The 18,924-nt window shown below is 46.0% G+C and overlaps 1 protein-coding gene across 1 annotated transcript in view; it reads left to right on the top strand.

Moving 5' to 3' along the window:
* The window catches only part of MYO3B (myosin IIIB), a 426,227-nt gene that overhangs the window by 244,424 nt on the left and 162,879 nt on the right, over positions 1-18,924 (top strand). The window contains 1 exon segment of the mRNA XM_015407261.1: positions 12,784-12,863. Within this exon segment, the coding sequence (XP_015262747.1) occupies positions 12,784-12,863 (80 nt within the window).

The following is an 18,924-nucleotide window of genomic DNA, read 5'->3' as shown; positions in this document are numbered from 1 at the left end:
TACACAACACCACTCCCACCTTGGTCCAGATGCCCCCTAGCAGACATAGTGTCTGAGATAAGCGGGTTTCTGCTGCTCCCTAGTGGAACGTTGCATGCCTGACTCTGAGGTTGTACTCTTTGGCATCATCCTGGCTGGTTCGGGTGAAGGGACCATGGTCGCTGGAACCTCTGCCGGTGTGGGACCACTGGGCAGCTCCTGGCCGTCTGTTGGCTCTGCGTTGCTGCTGTTGCTTTCGCCTGGTGGAGTGCTCAGACGTGGCTCTGCTGGTGTGGTTGCCTCGGGTTCCCAGGAAGTTGGACCATCGGAGGCGCTGTCGGCAGGAGTGTCAGTATCTGCTGGAAGGAGGAGGCAGCGTAGTTGGTCTATGTGTCGTCTTAACAGCTGCCCATCTTCGCCGGAGACTTCATAGCAGAGCAGCCCTGTCAACCAGATGACTCTAGCCGGAATCCCAGTGGGACAGTGGGTGTACTTCCAGGCATACACGGGGTCCCCCGGGAAGAACCCCTTTGGAGCCTCCTCGTCTTTGGTGGCTGCACTGTGTTCTGGGGCCCTGTCTGGGTGGAGTGGTCCAGTCGGGTCAGTAGGCGCCGGCCCATGAGGAGCTCAGCTGGACTGTGGCCAGTTGTGGTGTGTGGGGTTGTGTGCTGGTTAAAGAGAAAAGCGGCTAACTGGTAGTCCCAGTCCCCCTGATCCATGCGGTGCAGGGACTCTTTTGTAGTTCTGACCATGCGTTCAGCCTTGCCGTTGGTGGCAAGGTGAAACAAAGCGGAGCATATGTGTCTGATGCCGTAATATTGCACGAACTCCTGAAACTCCACTGAGGTGAAGGCCATGCCGTTGTCCATAACCAGGGAGTCAGGAATACCATGGGAGCTAAAGATCTGCCACATCGTGCGGATGATCGACCGGGAGGAGGTAGAGGGGACTGGTACTACCTCTAGCCATTTTGTGCACGCATCGACCAGCAGAAAGAATATTTGTCCCTGGAAGGGCCCGGCAAAATCGAGATGTAGCCTCACCCAGGGTTTATGGGACAACTCCCATGGCTGCATCGGGGCTTGCAGGGGCTCGGGTCTGGATTCCTGACACTTCTGGCAGAGCTTAACTTTGTCCTCGATTTCACTGTCCAGCCCTGGCCACCACACATAGCTCCTGGCCAGGGCCTTCATCCTGACGATCCCCGGGCGATTCTCATGCAGTGCGCCAAGGACTTGATTTCTAAGTGGAGTGGGGATTACCACCCTGCTGCCCCAAAGCAGGCACCCCTTGTGGGAGGACAAATTGAGGATTTGAACCTGACACTTTTTTCTGTCACTACTACCACCACCACAATGCCCCCTCTAAGCTGTGGAGTCTTGCGAGCAAAAATTCTACTTTGTGAGCTACTGGCATTAAAGTTGTGAGTGAACGATTTGGCTACTGCATAAATTAGTTTGCTCTAGAGCCAAGCTTCCTGAGCTAAGACAAAAATGTGTGAGCTGGAGGCTAAAACACTGAGCTAGCTCATACTAACTCAGCTTAGAAGAAACACTGACCATGAGCTGTAGCCTGCGGTGAGTTAAATGGCAGGTATAACTACAAATGTATGCAAACAGATTTTTGACAATACATTAATTTAGACAGAGAAGGGGCTATAATCCCATTGGTATCGTAAGGGCAGAACTTTGGGGCAGAAGTCCACAGTTCCCACTTATGGGCTCAGCATGGGGGGGGGGAGCCAAAAACAGACTGTAGCTTTCCATTACAACCTAAAAGGGGTTCTACATAAGACCATTAAGTCCAGACTTTACTGTACCGCTGCATAACGGAACATTTTGTCTACCCTTGCAAACATGATCAATGAATGTTCAGGGAGCCTTGAGATGGCCTGTGTATTTTTCAGGTGTTGGCATTAATGCAGTTGTAAATGATTTACTATCTGTTGAGCAATGAAATTGCAATTCTTGAACCGGCAACTTTTCTGCTGCTCAGCAATTTTTCCCCTCTCCCCTCAAAAAACATAACCTGAAAACTTCCCTAGTTCAATTCAAAATGAAACCAATGTGCATTTCTGAAAATATACTGTTTTGCAGTGTGTCCAGAAATCCTTGGCCAGGACTTACAATAGGCCACAGAAAGAAAGCTCATTTGAGGGGAATCTATTCCTGCTCTTAGGGAGCTGTTCCATAGGAGCTTGATAGGTCTGTTGTGGTAAAAGGTAAAGGTAAAGGTTCCCTTGCTCAAAAGCCAGTCGAATCCGACTCTAGGGTTGCGGTGCACATCTCAGTTTCAAAGCCGAAGAGCCAGTGCTGTCCGAAGACGTTTCCGTGGTCATATGGCCGGCATGACTAAACACCAAGGCGCACGGAACGCTGTTACCTTCCCACTGAAGCGGTACCTATTTATCTACTTGCAATTTCTTGCTTTCGAACTGCTAGGTTGGCAGGAGCTGGAACTCGAGACGGGAGCTCACTCCGTCATGCGGCACACTCGGGTCTCAGACTGTTGAACTACCGACCTTCCACAGCCTGCAGTTCAGCGTCTTAACCACTTGAGCCACCGCAGCTCCCTCTGTTGTGGTACTCTGTCACAAATCCCAGTGAAATCAACTCTTTTTTACTTTTTTCTGTCCAGAAGTAAAACTGCCTTGTTGAGTGATATAATAATCTCTGATGCTGCAGGCCTTTTATCACAACTACACGATGCTCCTTCAACATTTGTTGAGCCTGTAGACACAATTTGTGAAACAGGGTTTAGCTTGCAGCAAAGTATAAATAGACCCATTAAGGATTTGGCGCAGATCAGTATCCTGCTAACGGCATAAAGAATAGGGAGTAGTACTGTCAAGCAGCTGGTCTTTCCCAGGCTATTAAGATATTTGGAAAGAAGCAGAAAGTTGTAATTCAGTGACTGGGGGGGGGGGAGCTTTTTTCTGACAGTTGAGAATAGAGAGGCACTTCAGAAAACATCCTTATACTGTGCATGGAAAGATAGAGGCTTGCAAGCCTACAAGCAAGGGTTTTTATTTTATTTTGTTTTATTTTATTTTATTTACTTCATGTATACTTTTCTACCCAATGTGGACTTAAAGTGGCTTACAACATTATTCTCTCCTCCATTTTATTCTCCAAACAACGCTGTGAGGCTGAAAGGGTACAACTGCAGTAGAGTCACCTACGCCCCAATGGGGGTGGGGTTTCCCCTGATTTTGGGGCCCCCAATCCAGCTCCAGTCAGTTGGCTGGTGAGGGGAGCCCCGCCCCTGAAAAGCCCCACCGCACCCAACATGTCTGGCGTGATGGTGTCACCAGGCAGTGAAGTCATTGTGCTAGGCATGCTGCATGGGGATGCTCTAGCATTTGGCTCAAAACTCTACTGTGACCATAGAGATTTTAGCCAAATGCTAGAGCATCCCCTGTACAATGTACCCAGCCTGATGACGTCACTTCTGGGTGACGTCATTGTGGCGTGTGCACCAGAAGACTCAAAGATCAAGTCAGGAGCCCCCCACCGGCAGACAGGTAAGACCTCGCAACCCTAAACTGCAGGGATCTCCAACATGGCACCCATGTGAGCCATAGCCCTCGCCAACACCTTTTCTGATGCCCACTAAATGTTTTTAGAAAGTGGGCAGGGCTAAGTGGAGCTTTCACCCAGCAGGGCTTCTGATTGACTGTTGGAGAGCTGATTGTGAAGATTTTTAAAAACGTGCTTCGGCAGCACAAGGATTTTCACTGCATGACTGAAAGTAAGCTGTGTGTATGCCACAAAATGTTTCTTTTTAAACAATAAGTTCACTTTTAAAGGTATCCTGGTAAACAGTGTTTCTGCTTGAAATGTTGAAGAGTTGCTGTTAGACGAATGCATAGACACACTCCCTGCCATTTTTTGGTTGTCTCTGCCTCTTGTGGCAGCCATTTTGTGGTTGGGTTCACCTCCTGCAGCAGCCATTTTGTAGTTGTGCCTACCACCCTGTGTCAGAATTTCAAAGATGCCTGCAGCCTTTAAAAAGTTGGGGACCCTGTCCTACTGAATCTACTTATTTCATCTTTTACTAGGTTTTACATTTTACCAATCTACCAAACAGTTGGGAGTGTCTCATACGCATGAACTAATCACTCTTTGTGACTTCCTCCATCCCTGGCCTGACTTACAAACCACCAGCCACATGTCATACAGTCCCTAGAATAGTTTCATGTACCTGATGTTCTGCAAATCAGACAGAGAACTCCGAACTAACCCCTTAAAAAAATGCAATGCATAACTCTAATAGTAACTCTTCAATATTTGAAGCAGCAGAAACCAGTGTGGTGTAGTGGTTAAGAGTGTCTGGAAGTATATGGAAGACCTGGATCAGTATCTGGAAGACCTGGGTTTGAACTCACACCTTGTGCCATAGAAGCTGACCAAGTGACGTGGGACCAGTCACAGTCTCTCAACCTAACCTACCACATAGTGTTGTTGTGATGACAGAATGGAGAATGATTTAAGCCACCTTGGATCCCCATTGAGGAGAAAGGTGGGGTATAAGTGAATTAAATAACACATATATAAGCTTTGTCATTCTTCTTTTAGAGAGTTAGCTTCCCTGTGTTTCTGTTTTGTCATGAAAACATGTCACATTAGCCATTTTTGTATGGATAAGTTTTGTATATGCTATTTCTCTGTAACATTGCCCCTAAGCCAAATGACACTTATTTCCCTGTGAAAACACATGCAGATCATTATTTTAAAATAAACGATTGCAAATGCTTGTGAATAAACTTACTATCTATTTTTATGGGATTAAAATAAGGTACATATATCAGTGATGAGTAGTATGTATGAGGAATACATATATATTTGCATGATAGCTCAGCTGGACATGGTGTGTTTATGTGTGGGTGCGTTTTTCTCCAGAGGTGTGACCGATAATTGCACATCTGAGAGCAGGAAAAATGGGGAAATGTTTTTATGTATCATACGCAGCAGATTTATTTATTTCTTTGTTTGTTTGTTTTTAACATTTTTACTCCGCCCTCCCTGCAAACGGACTCAGGGCGGCTTACAATTTTGAACTGAAACTCTGTGCTCCAAGTTTGAATCGAAACTCTGTGCTCCAAGAACAACTTTAACTGCAAACAAAATCAGAAAAACAGTGTATTTCTTCTTGATATGGTATACATTTTGTACATCATGTGTTCTTCGTTTTTTGGCATGATGCGTTATTAATACTTCCATCCTATTATGAATCTTTGCCAATCACTTTGAGCCTTCTTACTCCCAAGTGAGGCAACAGTTATGAAAGCTGTGATCACAGATTCCTAAACCGACAAGTTTCAAAAGTCAGTCTTAAATCTGTTCCATAGAACATGTTTGACAATAAAGAGGAGGAGATTTTCAAGGACAGCTGTTAGCTCAAGGGCAGTGGGCCTGTTGGCTACCTAAGTAATTCCCAGATGATGGAACAAAGCCCCCTTTCTGACATTTTTCCTATTTGTGAGATAGCCTGTTGAAGACAAACCTGAACCCCAAAGCGATTGCCCTTTTGTGCTGATTTATGTAACTTTCATAATCCATACTGCCAGTTTGCCCTAACCTGGACATCCCAGGTTAGCTTGATCTCATCAAACCTCAGGAGTGAAGCAGGGTTGGCCCCGGTCATTATTTGGATGGATGACCATGAAGTAAGTCCAGGGTCCCTACACAGAGGCAGGGAATGGCAAAGCACCTCTGAATATCTCTTGCCTTGAAAACCCTACAGGATTGCCATAAATCAGCTGTGACTCTATGGCACCCCACCCCCCAAGCCAGTTTCCAAAGTGTTTCCCGTAAGATCTGCAAACTTGTGTGTTATAAATTCAGATTGGAAGGCAGAATGTCAAAGGTCTTTTGGGTGTAATATGACTGCTATGCTTATTGAATTTTTGCTTTCCTATTAGATGAATGCATTTTTTAAAAGGAGAGTTCTGTTTATTTAATGCTGACTCTTTCCGGATATTTAGCCTGGGCTATAACTTTGGAATACAGAGAAGGTTGTTGGGAATTAACATGGTTTCTGTAAAAGCGAGGAGCCAAACAGCAAAGTGACTGCAAACAAGGCACTTTTTTAACATCTGAAAGAAGTGTTAACACTTTATTTACATTTAAATTAAAATGGAAACTTATTTATGTGTTATGTTTCTGAAAGGTGTGTGGCACATCTGCAGAAGCCTATTGTTTATTCATGCTGTAAATCCTTTGAAATGTGTTAAAATGCTTCCCACTCATTATAAAAATCCTGCCACCCATGGATTAGGACTTTGATGTCACCAATCCCGCTTCAAAGGGTTCTTTCAATGCTATTAATCACTGTTTAGCCTCTGAAGATATGTAGCCAGAGAAAACATTTGGACATCTTGTGCTCCACTCTCTACTTAAAACTTTGAAATATATCTGGAATGGCTTGCACATGCATCATCCTCATCATTTCCTCTCTCTCTTTTCAAAGCTTTTCTTTTTTTAAAGCTTCTCCGCACCATTTTTTTAAAAAAAACTTTTTACCCAAAAAAAAAAAAGCTCTACTCCAAAATGTTGGAAATGATAATTCTTTAAACATGTCAACCAGTTGCGTAACGGAGTCTCAACATTTCACACAATGGGCAGAATCCTACCAAAGATGAGTGCAGTGCAGGCCTCCTCTGGATTTCAGTGGAATAGGATGGTCACCAGCAAACTGGAGGGGAAAAAGGGTCTTGCCCCATTAACAGAAGCTTATTGGAATGTTATTTAGCAGGGTATGTTATTTACCTGCCTGCCATGTAAAACTCCAGTTGCCAATTTGCACACATTAATCTCTGGGCGATTCTGCATTGGCCTTTCCCTCCATTGTTTTACAATACCCACATTGGAACAGAAATTCCCCCCTGCATTGCATGCTGCTTTCAATTTCTTTGATCATCGGATTTTTATGGTACACTCCCTGCATGCTGCTTTCGCTTTCTTTGATCATTGGGTTTTATGGTACCTTCTGCATAGATTTATGGCCGTTCAGGGATGACGACTTTGCAGTCAGTACGGCATTGCTCTTACGTATTTGAATGTGGTTTTGAGCTGCACTTTTGCCTCCCAGTTGAGAAAATGTGGAGCGAATGCTAGATGCAGAATCGCTCAAAACCACATTCTCATCATCTTTAAGCCACAGAGGATGAATAAGAGTTCGTAAGAAATCATACTTAGTAGCTTTATTCCTCTTCTCACCCACGAAGTGATGCTTTGAAAAGTGCTTGTAAATGTTAATGATCAGTGATCTGTTATCTAGACTTTTGTGCTACTCCCTGAACTCAAGTTCTCTAGCTTTGTTCACACAGTTTCTTGATGTAGTATAGAGAACATAAGAAGAGCCCTGCTGGATCAGACCAATGGTCCATCTAGTCCAGCATCCTCTTTCACACAGTGGCTACCCAGTTCATCTGGAGAGCTAATAACAGGGCATAGAGGCCGAGGCCTTCACCTATGTTGCCTTTCTCTGGGATTCACACCACAGCTAGTAACCACTGATAGACCTACCCTCCATGCATCTGTTTAATCCTCTTTTAAAGCTGTTAATTTATTTCTGTGGCCATCACAACATCCTCTGGTAGCAAATTCCATATTTTAATCACTTTCTGGCTGCGGTCACACACAGTAAATAATCCACTTTCAATCTACTTTCAGTGCACTTTCCATCAATATTTTACTGTGTGAACTGGCAAAATCCAATTAGAAAGTGCATTGAAAGTGCATTATTTAGTGTGTGTGACTCTGTGTAGTATCTCCTTTTGTCCATCCTGAACCTACTGCCCATTAGTTTCATTGGATGCCCTCAAGTTCTAGTATTTTGGGGAAAGGGAGACAAAACTCTCTTTGTCAACTCTCGCCACCCCATGCATAATTTTATGAACCTCTATCATGTCCCCCCCTTAGTCATCTCTTTTTTAAACTGAAAAGTCCCGGACTCTTCAGCCTTTCATCATGGGGAAGCTGCTCCAACTCCCTAATCCTCTTGGTTGCCCTCCTCTGTACTTTTTCCAGCTCTGCAATGTCCTTTTTGAGATTTCGTGGCCAGAACTGTACACAGTATTCCAAATGAGGCCGCACCATAGATCTATAGAGGGGCATTACAATACTGGTCGTTTTATTCTCAATCCCTTTCCTAATAATCCCTAACATAGAGTTTGCCTTTTTCACTGCTGCAGCACACTGGGCTGACACTTTCATTGAGCTGTCCACTATGACCCCAACATCTGACTCCCTCTCAGTGTCAACAAGTTCAGACCCCATTAGCCTATACTTGAAGCTGTGATATTTTTTGTCCCAATGCGCATCACCTTTTTACGCATCACACAAAATGAGATGGTAGATTAATCAGGCAGAAACTGGGCCATTAGTGTTCAGACTCCTCTGCATGTTTATTTAGAGAAAACTTTTAAAGATTTTGAAAGTTCCCTGCATGTGTTCCCTGTGCAAAACCTTTCCCCTGATTGTTGTAGTTTACTACATACTGGAAGATTTCTACATGCTGGAGCATTCAAAAATGCCTCCACCTGCTGTCTAAAGTAGTATAGTCCAAGAATTCTACCATCTTATTCAACACCCTTTATGATTCATTTGTACAAGAGGCAGCCCATGAGTAAAATATTCTGTGTGCATATCATGGGGGCAGGCCCATTTGTATGTGGCTTTAGCAGGGTACTCATCTAAAAGAAAAGAAACTAGTTAGTTTTGTTGAGCAAATGTCCACTTTTGGAACTTTGAGAATGAGGAGTTGAGGGGACACCACAAAATGGCTGCCATGGGATGCTGAGGCCAGTCACAACATGTTGGGAGGTTGCAAGCCAAGCAGCCTCCTACAATGGAGGCAGGCAATTGTTTCTGAAAAGGTGGCCCCTGCAGACATAAAGGTCCTCCTGGGTTCTTCTGAAAACATCCTGCTCCAGTAAGGAGTCTGTAATTAGTAATTTGGACATAAGCTGCGAGGCATTTCTGAGCTTTTCCACGGAGAAAGTTGTGTCGCTCCGCCATGACCTGCTGGCCAATCTTAATACAGTAAAGGAACTAGAGGCCTCTTGGCTGTCTTTGGATTCAGTATTTGACATCTTCAACCGGCTCTCTGAGGCCAGTGTCAACAGGATCCTGAAGTTTGTGAAGCCAGCCACTTGCCTCTTGTACCCGTGTCCTTCGTGGCAGGTGCGAGCTGGCAGCAAGGGCATACAGGGCCTTCTGATGGACATTATCAATCTGTCCCTGAGCTCAGGGGTCTACCCAGAGGCTTAAAAGAGGCAATGGTGATACCACTTCTCAAGTAACCATCACTAGTTCCCTCTGACCCAGTTTCAAATCTCTCGTTTCTGGGTCAGGTAGTTGAGAGAGCGACTGCTGAGCAACTTCAGAGTTTCCTGGAGGACACATTGGCACTAGACCCCCTCCAGTCTGGCTTCTGCCCTGGCCACAGGACAGAGACTGTGCTGGTCGCCCTCACAGATGACCTCCATAGGCAGTTGGATCAAGGTGGGTTGGTGCTACTGTTACTGCTCAACCTGATGGCAGCGTTCAACTGTCAGGCTCTCAGGCAGCTCACTCTCAGACACAGACCTTCTTGAGGAAAGTTTATTGAAGAGATTTGAGATACTGTAGATATGAACCCTTTGTCAGGAATGGAGGGGGAAAGCGGGGACCCAGGATATAACTAAAACTCACATTCCAATCATACGTCACACAGGCACACGTATAAGCCACTCTAAGAACTGAACAGATACAATGGTTCAACTAGCCATTCAAAGTCTTATCATCTTCAAGGACATTCATATGAGAATACTCCTGAGGTACAGCTTGAGAAAATGGTTACGGCATTGCCTCCCTAGCTACAATCATTCACGCATACTCTCCCCCCACCCCGTCAGCAAGGGTGAGTGATAAGCAATAACAAGATACATCTGCTGCAGCTGGGAAAGCCAGGAAGGAAGGAGAGGGATGGGGTGCTGGTTACATGGAAGCAGGTTGTGAACAATACAGGTGTAGACATACATGATAGGGTGAACCCGAGTCTGACATCGACACAGTAGATCACGATCTGCTGGTCCACCATCTCACCGACCTTGGAGTACATGGGATAGCCCTGAAGTGGGTTGCCTTGTTCTTCCATCGTTGGGGACAGAGGATGGTGCTGGGTGGGAAGGTGTCTTCTCAATACCCCATGACATGCAGGGTCCCTTGTTGCCTATCCTCTCCCCAGTATTGTTTAACATCTACATGCGCCCCCTCGTCCAGCTAGCATGAAGGTTTGGGCTGGGCTGGACTGCTGATGGATAGCCAGCCAGATGCCGCCCCAGGAAATTGGGCTGAGGGTTTGGAGGCCATGGTGGGATGGCTGAAGCAGGGCCAATTGAGACTGAATCTGCCAAAGATGGAGGTTCTCTGGCTGGGTCAGGGAGACCAGGATTTGGGGTGCCAGCTCCCGGCCCTTGACCATGTACACTTAACACTGGTGCAGACAGTCGAGAGCTTGAGTGTGGTCCTGGATGACTCCCTGTCAATGGAAACCCAGGTTACAAATGTGGCCAAGCTGGTGTTCTTCCAACTATCCCAAGCCAGGCAGCTGGGCCCATACCTGTCTCACCCTGACCTAACCATAGTAATCCATGCAACGGTCACCTCTAGGCTTGATTACTGTAACTCACTCTACACTGGACTGCCCTTGAGGCTGACCCAGAAGTTACAGCTTGTCCAGAATGCAGCAGTGCAGGTCCTCACAGGGACACCAAGAACTACATGTATAGAATCTGTGCTTCACCAGCTACATTGGCTCCATGTCAAGTACTGGGTCAGGTTCAAGGTTTTGGTGACCTTTAAAGCCCTAAACAGTCAGGGACCAACATACCTGTGGGACTGCCTCTCTTGGTGTGTCCCCCCAAAAGCTTATGCTCCAGTGACTAACATCTACTGGAAGTCCCTGGCCCAAAGAGCATCTGGCTGTCCTCGACCGGAACCAGGGCCTTTTCAGCCCTGGCTCCGGCTTGGTGGAACTCTCTGCCTACTAACATCAGGACCCTGCAGGATCTATCAGAATTCCACAGGTCCTGCAAAGCAGAGATGTTCTGCCAAGCATTTGGTTGAGGACAGCAATGGTTTTTAGCCGTTTTAATGGCTAGTATTAACAACTATCTGCCTAGCAAACTGCTTCCACTCCCCTCCTCCCATTGTTAACTGTTAATTTTAAATTACAAATCAGAGGGCTTGAACTGTATTATGGCGCCATGTCATGGTCAAGTTTAATTAGATCTGTATTTTAGACTATTTATTTTGATTTATATGTTTTTATAGTTGTGTTGTGAACCACCCTGAGCCCGCTTGTGGGGAGGGTGGTATAAAAGTCTAATAAATAAGATGTCTGGGGGAAGAAGAATGCAGGCACCAGGAAACCCACTCATGGGCATCATGGCATCCATGGTCACCCCAATGGGGATCACATTCCCATACATGAAAGACCCTTCACAAAACAAGATGCACATTTTAAAACATCATGCTGGCACTGTGGAAAAAGGCCCTTCCTTAAAATGTTCCTATTTATTATTTATCAGTAAATTAAGGTGTGTAAAGTAAGGTGTGTAAATGTGTGTGTGTGTGTGTGTGTGTAAGCTGAAGAAAATCCTTTCCTTATCTTGTTCTACATCTCATCCCTTCTTTGCCTAGAAGGAGCTCTGGAACCTGATGTCATAGCCTGTCCTATTAAGTAGCTCACTGGTTAAGTTTGGCTGCTGCCACACACGCTAAGTAATCCACTTTCAATCCACTTTCAGTGCACTTTCAAAGTGGATTTTGCCAGTTCACACAGTAAAACTCCAGTTGGAAAGTGCACTGAAAGTGGATTGAAAGTGGATTATTTAGCGTGTGTGGCAGCAGCCTTTCTTACTTTCTGGCTGTGGTCACACACACTAAATAATCCACTTTCAGTGCACTTTCCAACTGGATGTTGCCAGTTCACACAGTAAAATCCAGTTGGAAAGTGCACTGAAAGTGAATTGAAAGTGGATTATTTAGTGTGCATGACCACAGCCACAGTGACATCATAAGAAGGATTAAAACCCTTGTAAATTCATTGCTGGGGAGGCTGCAGTGGCTCAGTGGTTAAGACACTGAACTGCAGACCGGAAGGTCGGTAGTTCAGCAGTTCGAGACCCAAGTGTCTCATGATGGAGTGGGCTCCTGTCTCTGGTCCCAGCTCCTACCAACCTAGCATTTTGAAAGCAAGAAATTGCAAGTAGATAAATAGGTACCGCTTCGGTGGAAAGGTAACAGCATTCCGTGCGCCTCGGTGTCTAGTCATGCTGGCCACATGACCGCGGAAACGTCTTCGGACAGCCCTGGCACTTCGACTTGAAAACAGAGATGAGCACTGCATCCTAGAGTCAGATTCAACTGGCTTTCGAGCATCGGAAACCTTTACCTTAAGTTCATTGAAGTCCATGGACTTAGTATGGCACTGTGAGTTTCTGCTCCAAGCTTTTCAGTCCTTGACATTCTGAACCTGTAGTAGGATATGATTGTAATTGGGGGAGGGGGAGGAACTAGGTAGTGGTATTCTTTCTAGATCTGCTAACACAAAATGCAGTGACTTCCTTTTCTTGCCTTGTCACCCTAACATTTCTCTCCCAATTATCCGGAAGCAATGAGAAACTATCCAGTAGCATTCATGCTGCTGCTGCTGCTCAGGCAAGTTTCCTGTCTTCCACATTTTACTTCACACATTCTTCTTGCCCATTGCCTAAAATTTTGCTTCCATTTCTTTCTCTCTTTTTAAAAATAGGTAACTTGGCACAAACAAGAGCCAGAGTGACAGCAGCATCCAGATCTTTACCCCCACAGCTCAGTGCCGGCCGCATCAAGGTAGGTCCTTATGATGCCCCAACTTCCCTCCCTCAGAGGCAAGATTTTCCCTCCATTTTCCTTTCCCTGCCTGACTAGTAATGTGTTTTCTTCTTTCCTGAAGAACTCTGGCTGTCCCACCTTGCCACAGTACAATATTTTGGCTGTTTGCTCAGCCCAGGAACCTGAGGGAAGGATCGGGTGCCCCCTTTAACTTAAATGGCACTTGAGATGTTTTTATATTCCAAATTGACAAAACATTTCACTTAACATAGAGGTCAGGTGAAATCAGGGGTAAAATTTCTGAGGTAACTCAGTAAAGATAACTCTGACATAAGATCAGTACATGCACAGACTTTAGTTCTTATGCTTCAGGCTAAAGAGAGTTTCTTAAGTTTTTTACAGTGACTTAAATCTTTATGTTGAGTGGCTTTTGTTGCAGTATTTTCCCAAACACTCCAGTACACTTTCTTTGAGTATTCTCTAACTCTTTTGGTTTCCAGAAGGCTGAAACACTCTTTTTTTTTCTCTTTCAAGTGTCCAAACCCCTTCTCTTGAAACACCAGTACTCATCTTGAGTTTTTAACTGACTGAATTTCCTGCATTGAGCAGGGGCTTGGACTAGATGACCCTGGAGGTCCCTGCCAACTCTATGATTCTATGATTCTTAAGGTCTCTAAAGGCAGTTTCTAACCACACCAGACTAGAGAACTCTGCACTCTTCAGAGCTAACTCCCTGTTTGACTGGGTAGAGAAATTCGCCTCTCACTAGAAGATCTGCCCCCTTTCTATGGCCCAAATGGGAGTCTTTGCCTACTTCCCAAACTTCCTTTCCAACTTTCCCCCAGTTCTCCATCTGTATAAAACTGCTCTCAGTGAGGGCTAAATTCAGGAACTGTCAGTACGCGACTCTTCTCAGCTAGGGCTGAAATCAGACTGAATTCTCCTCAGTATCAAGTTCAGAAGTCTAATGCTAACCAATCAGATTGCTTGGAGCAGCCTGTCAGTCAAGGCTCTCTGTTTCTGTGAAGAATTAACCCCTCACAGTCCTCTAGTTGTTTGTACAGCACTTCTAAGCTCTTTAAAAGTGCAGTCCGTCATAGTCCTCTACACTTAGTGCCTTTGCTTAGTGTCCTTTGAAAAGGGATTCTCCACTATGAGGCAATGTACCAGACCTAGAAGAAATGCAATCCCACCATGCTCTATTACATAAGGGTGTTTCTTGGTTCTTTTGTATTCTTTTTACAATAGAGTAGCTTCCTGGGTTACCAACCTCCAGGTATAGCCTGGAGATCTCCTGGAATTACATCTGATCTCCAGACTACTAAAATTAGTTCCCCTGGAGGAAATGGCGGCTTCAGAGGGTGGGCTCTATGGGATTATACCCTGTTGAGGTCCCACTCCTTCCCAAACCCCAGCTTCCCCAAACTCTACCCCCAGATCTGCAGGAATTTCCCAACCTGGAGATGGCAAACTTAGCAGCTACCTGTATTTGATTACTACAGCAATGACATTATACTTTTGGATCAAATTTAAAATAAATTTTGTGTGTTATCTATAAATTCCTGAAACTATTCATTTGTAAAAAAAATGCTCTAAACTCTTTAAAAGATCAGATGTTGCTCATTTGCATGGGGAGTTTCTCTTTTGATCATCATAATCCTTTTTCTGTCTTATTTTTGCCTAGCTTTTTTCCCTTTTAGTTGCACACAGGAGGATTAAAGTGTAATCTTCCTCTTGGGAATGAGTCATTAGCTCCTTAGTCATCAAACAAAGGTCTTTAGGATTTCCCCTGTTCAAAGCCCTGTCACAAATTAGACGTTATGAAAAGTGGGGGACTAGACAAGTCTATCTAAGTTAGGCCTGCAGATCAGATGAGCACAACTAGGACCAACACTAAGGATAAGGATTCTTCACCAAGTCCAGCTCTGCAACCTCTTCTTTTTCTTATATCCCATTCACAGAGGGTCAAACCAGATGAGATGCTGGCAGACATGTGCTCAGATCTTCCCAGTGTTCTTAAAATGAAAACAGGAGCCATGAAGGTCTCCCATTGGATCAGAGACATTGTGAAGGAAGAGATGAAGTTTAATTCTTCTTTCCCTCCTGCATGGTTTCCCCAGTTGAAACTGCCTGCTATGCACTTGTTTAAAACTTGACTAGGAAAAAGACAGGCACCCCTCTTTGCCTGTCTTTTTTCCTTTGGGGGCTAATAATGTTGTGGGGGGAAGGATCAAAGCTTTTCTTGATGCTATAACTTATCAGAATCAGTCTGGAGGTTTAGCAGGTCAGACTGTCCATGGTAATGGATCAGACACAATCCTCCATCTCAGTCATGTCAGTTGTCACCCCTATGGCAGTCAAACTCATTACTTGGTTATTGTGTTATTGTGACACTTCCGATTCAGTATTTGTAACACTGGTCCTTAGCATGTATATGGTGCTTTCTGTCTTCAAAGCTCTTCACATGCATTATGTCCCTAAACTTTACAATGGCCCTGTATGGTAGGCCAGTGTTGTTGTTATCATTTTGTAGTTGGGGGCCCCTCAAACAGTGTGTCTTGCCAAAGGCCCTTTGAGGAGTTCATGCAGGCCCGTAGTTATGAATTTCTAAGTGGGGGGGCATTTAAAGTTATTGGGGGGCACTTGGCACTGGCTAATTTAAATAATTTAATTGTTCAGAGGTGGGAGGCAGAGCTGAGCCCTGCAGATAAAAAGGGAAGGGAGGGAGAGGAATCCTCGCCATTCAAAGGTGGGAGGCAGAGCTGAGCTCTGAAAATAAAAAGGGAAAGGGAGGGGCAAGAGGAATGGAAGCAAAATCATGGGGTCCAAAGCCGAAGGAGGGATTGGGCAGTGAGGCGCTTGCTTTGCTGGCTTGGGAACTGGAGGGAAGAAGGCAGTTTGCCTTGCTGGCCAGGGAGCGATGAGGGAGAGAGCAGAGAAGCAGCGTGGGATACCCCAAGGGGTTTGACTTGCCAGCCGAAGATAGGCAAGAGAGAGCAGCAGCAGTGTGGGATTGGAGGCAGGGCTCGCCTAGCTGGCCAACAAAAAACAAGAAAGAGCAGCAGCGTGGGATTGACAGGCGGGAGGGCACGGGGCTTGCCTTGCCCAGAGAGAGCGGCATGGGATTGGAGGGCTGAGGGCACAGGGCTTGCCTTGCCCAGAGAGAGCGGCATGGGATTGTTTTTCTCCCCCTCCCCAAATAAACTGCTTTTCTCTGCAGGAAAAAAAACCCACTTTCAAATGAAAGTCTCAAGTAGGCAATGCTGTGTCAGGCAAAAATCACTTTAATGCTGAGTTGGGGGACTCCCCTCTGCAGCATGCGGGGGGGGGGGGGGGGGGGGGGGCCAGGGCCTCAAAAGGCTCCAATGCAGCTATGGGCTTGAGTTCATGGCAGAAGTTAAGTTTCAAGCAGGGACCTTCCCCCGTGCACTCCAGCCACTATACCGTACACTAGCAATTCCCCCTTAGGTACTGCACAGGAAACTAAACTTTTTCAACAACAAAAAGTGCACACGCAATGTGCTTTTTTCTGTCAATAACCCCCAGCCTCTCAAACTGTTTTTGCTCTCAGATTCTAACAACCAGGATTCAAGAATCTTTCTCCCTCTGTCCTCTGAAGGGATGTTCCAAAACATTGTCTGCCTAAGAAGTGTTCTGAAATCCCTCCCTATCCTTCCCTGTGGACATCTCTGCGGTTCTAAGCAGAAGATTGATATTTACTTGGTCATTTGACCTTCTGAAATGTTTGAAGTTACCTGTGCTGATGCAGCATGTTTCTCCCTGTGCTATATTAGAGGGGTTTCTTTTAACCATCTCAGCAAGAGAGAGAGACAGAGAGAGAGAGAGAGAGAGAGAGAGAGAGAGAGAGAGAGAGAGAGAGAGAGGCCTGTACTTTTCATGTGAGATGCATGCACAATTTTCAGCAGAAAAAAATACTCCTATTACCAAACCTTTCTGTTTCTACTGGCTCACCTTGCATGGTATGAAATCTGGTCGTCAAATCCATTTCTCCTCTGCTTCCTGATTTTGCCCCTTCCATAACTGCTCTAACGCTGCTTCAGGGGTTCTTTCTTTTCCTTTCTTGTTTTGCATTGCAGTCTCCCAAGTACCTCCTCAAGGTAAGGTGTATAGAATTACTGTTTAGAGAACAGTGATCCTTCCTCTGCCTCTGCCTGCAGCCTTTTGAAAATCACAGTCTAGATCGGGTGACATTTAGGAAACGTTGCACAATACGAAGACCGTGATGGGTAGCACAGGTGGCGAAAGCGCCGCTCTCTGGTTCAAATGTTCATAGTTTACACAAATGCCACCTGTTCACAGCAGATGGTAAACTGCCACAGAGTGTTCTTGAGTGCTAAAATGTTACTAATGTGCCTTGTGAACAGGGGGGAGGGGGGAGATTGTTTCCTTTCATTTTGTCGAACTGTCATGCAACAATACAAAGCTGCTTTGGAATATAAGCTATCGGGCTTCACACACACACACCCTTCCATTCACAAAGTCAGCTTTGATTTTTGATCAAGAGCAGCTGTAATGACAGTGTAATTAGGATGTGTGAGGAACAATATACTGTTCCTACCCTGCATACTGCGCTGAAATGCTAAAATGGCTTTTTCTGGGTAAAGTAGTTGCAATTTGGCAGCATGACACTCAACATGGAGTACCAAAAAACCATCCGAAATAGTAAAAAGGAAGCCGAAAAACCATCCCAAATACTTAAAAGGAAACAGCTTTTGCATTCAGTGGGAAAGAAGCTGATGCCTGCCGCTTTATTTATTTATTTATTTAAGTATTTTTACCCCGCCCTCCCCGCAAGCGGGCTCAGGGCGGCTTACAAGGGGCACAGCCCGAACATAAAATCACATAAAATCCAATAAAATCCAATAACATTACAATCAATAATAAATAGTAAAGTGCTTCATTTTATCAGGCGGTCTTAAGTTGTTAAAAAATGGTGGCATCATCATCCAAAAATGGTCCGAGCCCGCCCGCAGTACTCATTGCAGCATTCTAGTAGCGCTACGTTTAAGGGCACTCCCAGCTTCGATGTTCTTACCACCGTTGATGGTAGTGGTGGCAACAGCAGTGGCGGCCCCTATGTGAAAGCCTGGTGGAAGAGCTCTGTCTTGCAGGCCCTGCGGAACTGCATAAGGTCCCGCAGGGCCCTGATCTCCTCCGGGAGCTCATTCCACCAGGCAGGGGCCGCCACTGAGAATGATCTGGCCCTTGTTGCAGCATATTTCACCTCTCGGGGGCCCGGAACTACTAACTGGTTCCGGGTACCCGACCGAAGTGCTCTTGGGGGTATGTATGGGGAAAGGCGGTCCCTCAGGTAGGTCGGACCCAGGCCATATAGGGCTTTAAAGGTAAGCACCAGCACTTTGAAGCGGACTCGGTACGCTATAGGCAGCCAGTGCAGCGCCTTCAACCCAGGCTTGATGCGCTCCCACCTGGGGAGGTCCATCAGCAGCCTAGCTGCTGCATTCTGCACTAGCTGCAGCTTCCGGGTCAGCGACAAAGGCAGCCCCATGTAGAGAGCGTTACAGTGATCTAGCCTTGAGGTGACCGTCGCATGGATCACTGTAGCCAGGTCTTCGCGGTCGAGGAAGGGGGCCAACTGCCGAACCCGCCTCAGATGGTAAAAAGCAGATCTGGCAGTGGCTGCTACCTGGGCCTCCATCGTTAAGGAGGAGTCCAGGAGCACTCCCAAACTCCTCACCTCCGACGCAGGCACCAAAGGCACCCCGCCGAAGGCCGGGAGAGGGAGCCCCAACCCCGAACCGTTTCGACTCAGGCCCAGGACCTCCGTCTTCGCTGGATTTAGTTTCAACCGACTCAGCCTGAGCCACTCAGCCACGGCCTGTAAGCCCTGGTGAAGATCTTCCGGGTCAGAGGCTGACCGGCCGCCCAACATCAGATAGAGCTGGGTGTCATCTGCATACTGATGACAACCCAGCCCATACCTCCTGGCAATCTGGGCGAGAGGGCGCATATAGATGTTAAAAAGCATCGGGGAAAGCACTGCCCCCTGAGGCACACCACATTCCAGTGGGTGCCTCTGGGACTGCTGTTCCCCTAT

Source organism: Gekko japonicus, unplaced genomic scaffold (genome assembly GCF_001447785.1).
Source record: "Gekko japonicus isolate JY-2015 unplaced genomic scaffold, Gekko_japonicus_V1.1 scaffold66, whole genome shotgun sequence".
NCBI lineage: Eukaryota > Metazoa > Chordata > Lepidosauria > Squamata > Gekkonidae > Gekko > Gekko japonicus.
The sequence above is the reverse complement of the archived record's forward strand: the minus strand, read 5'-3'. Positions and strand labels throughout refer to the sequence as shown.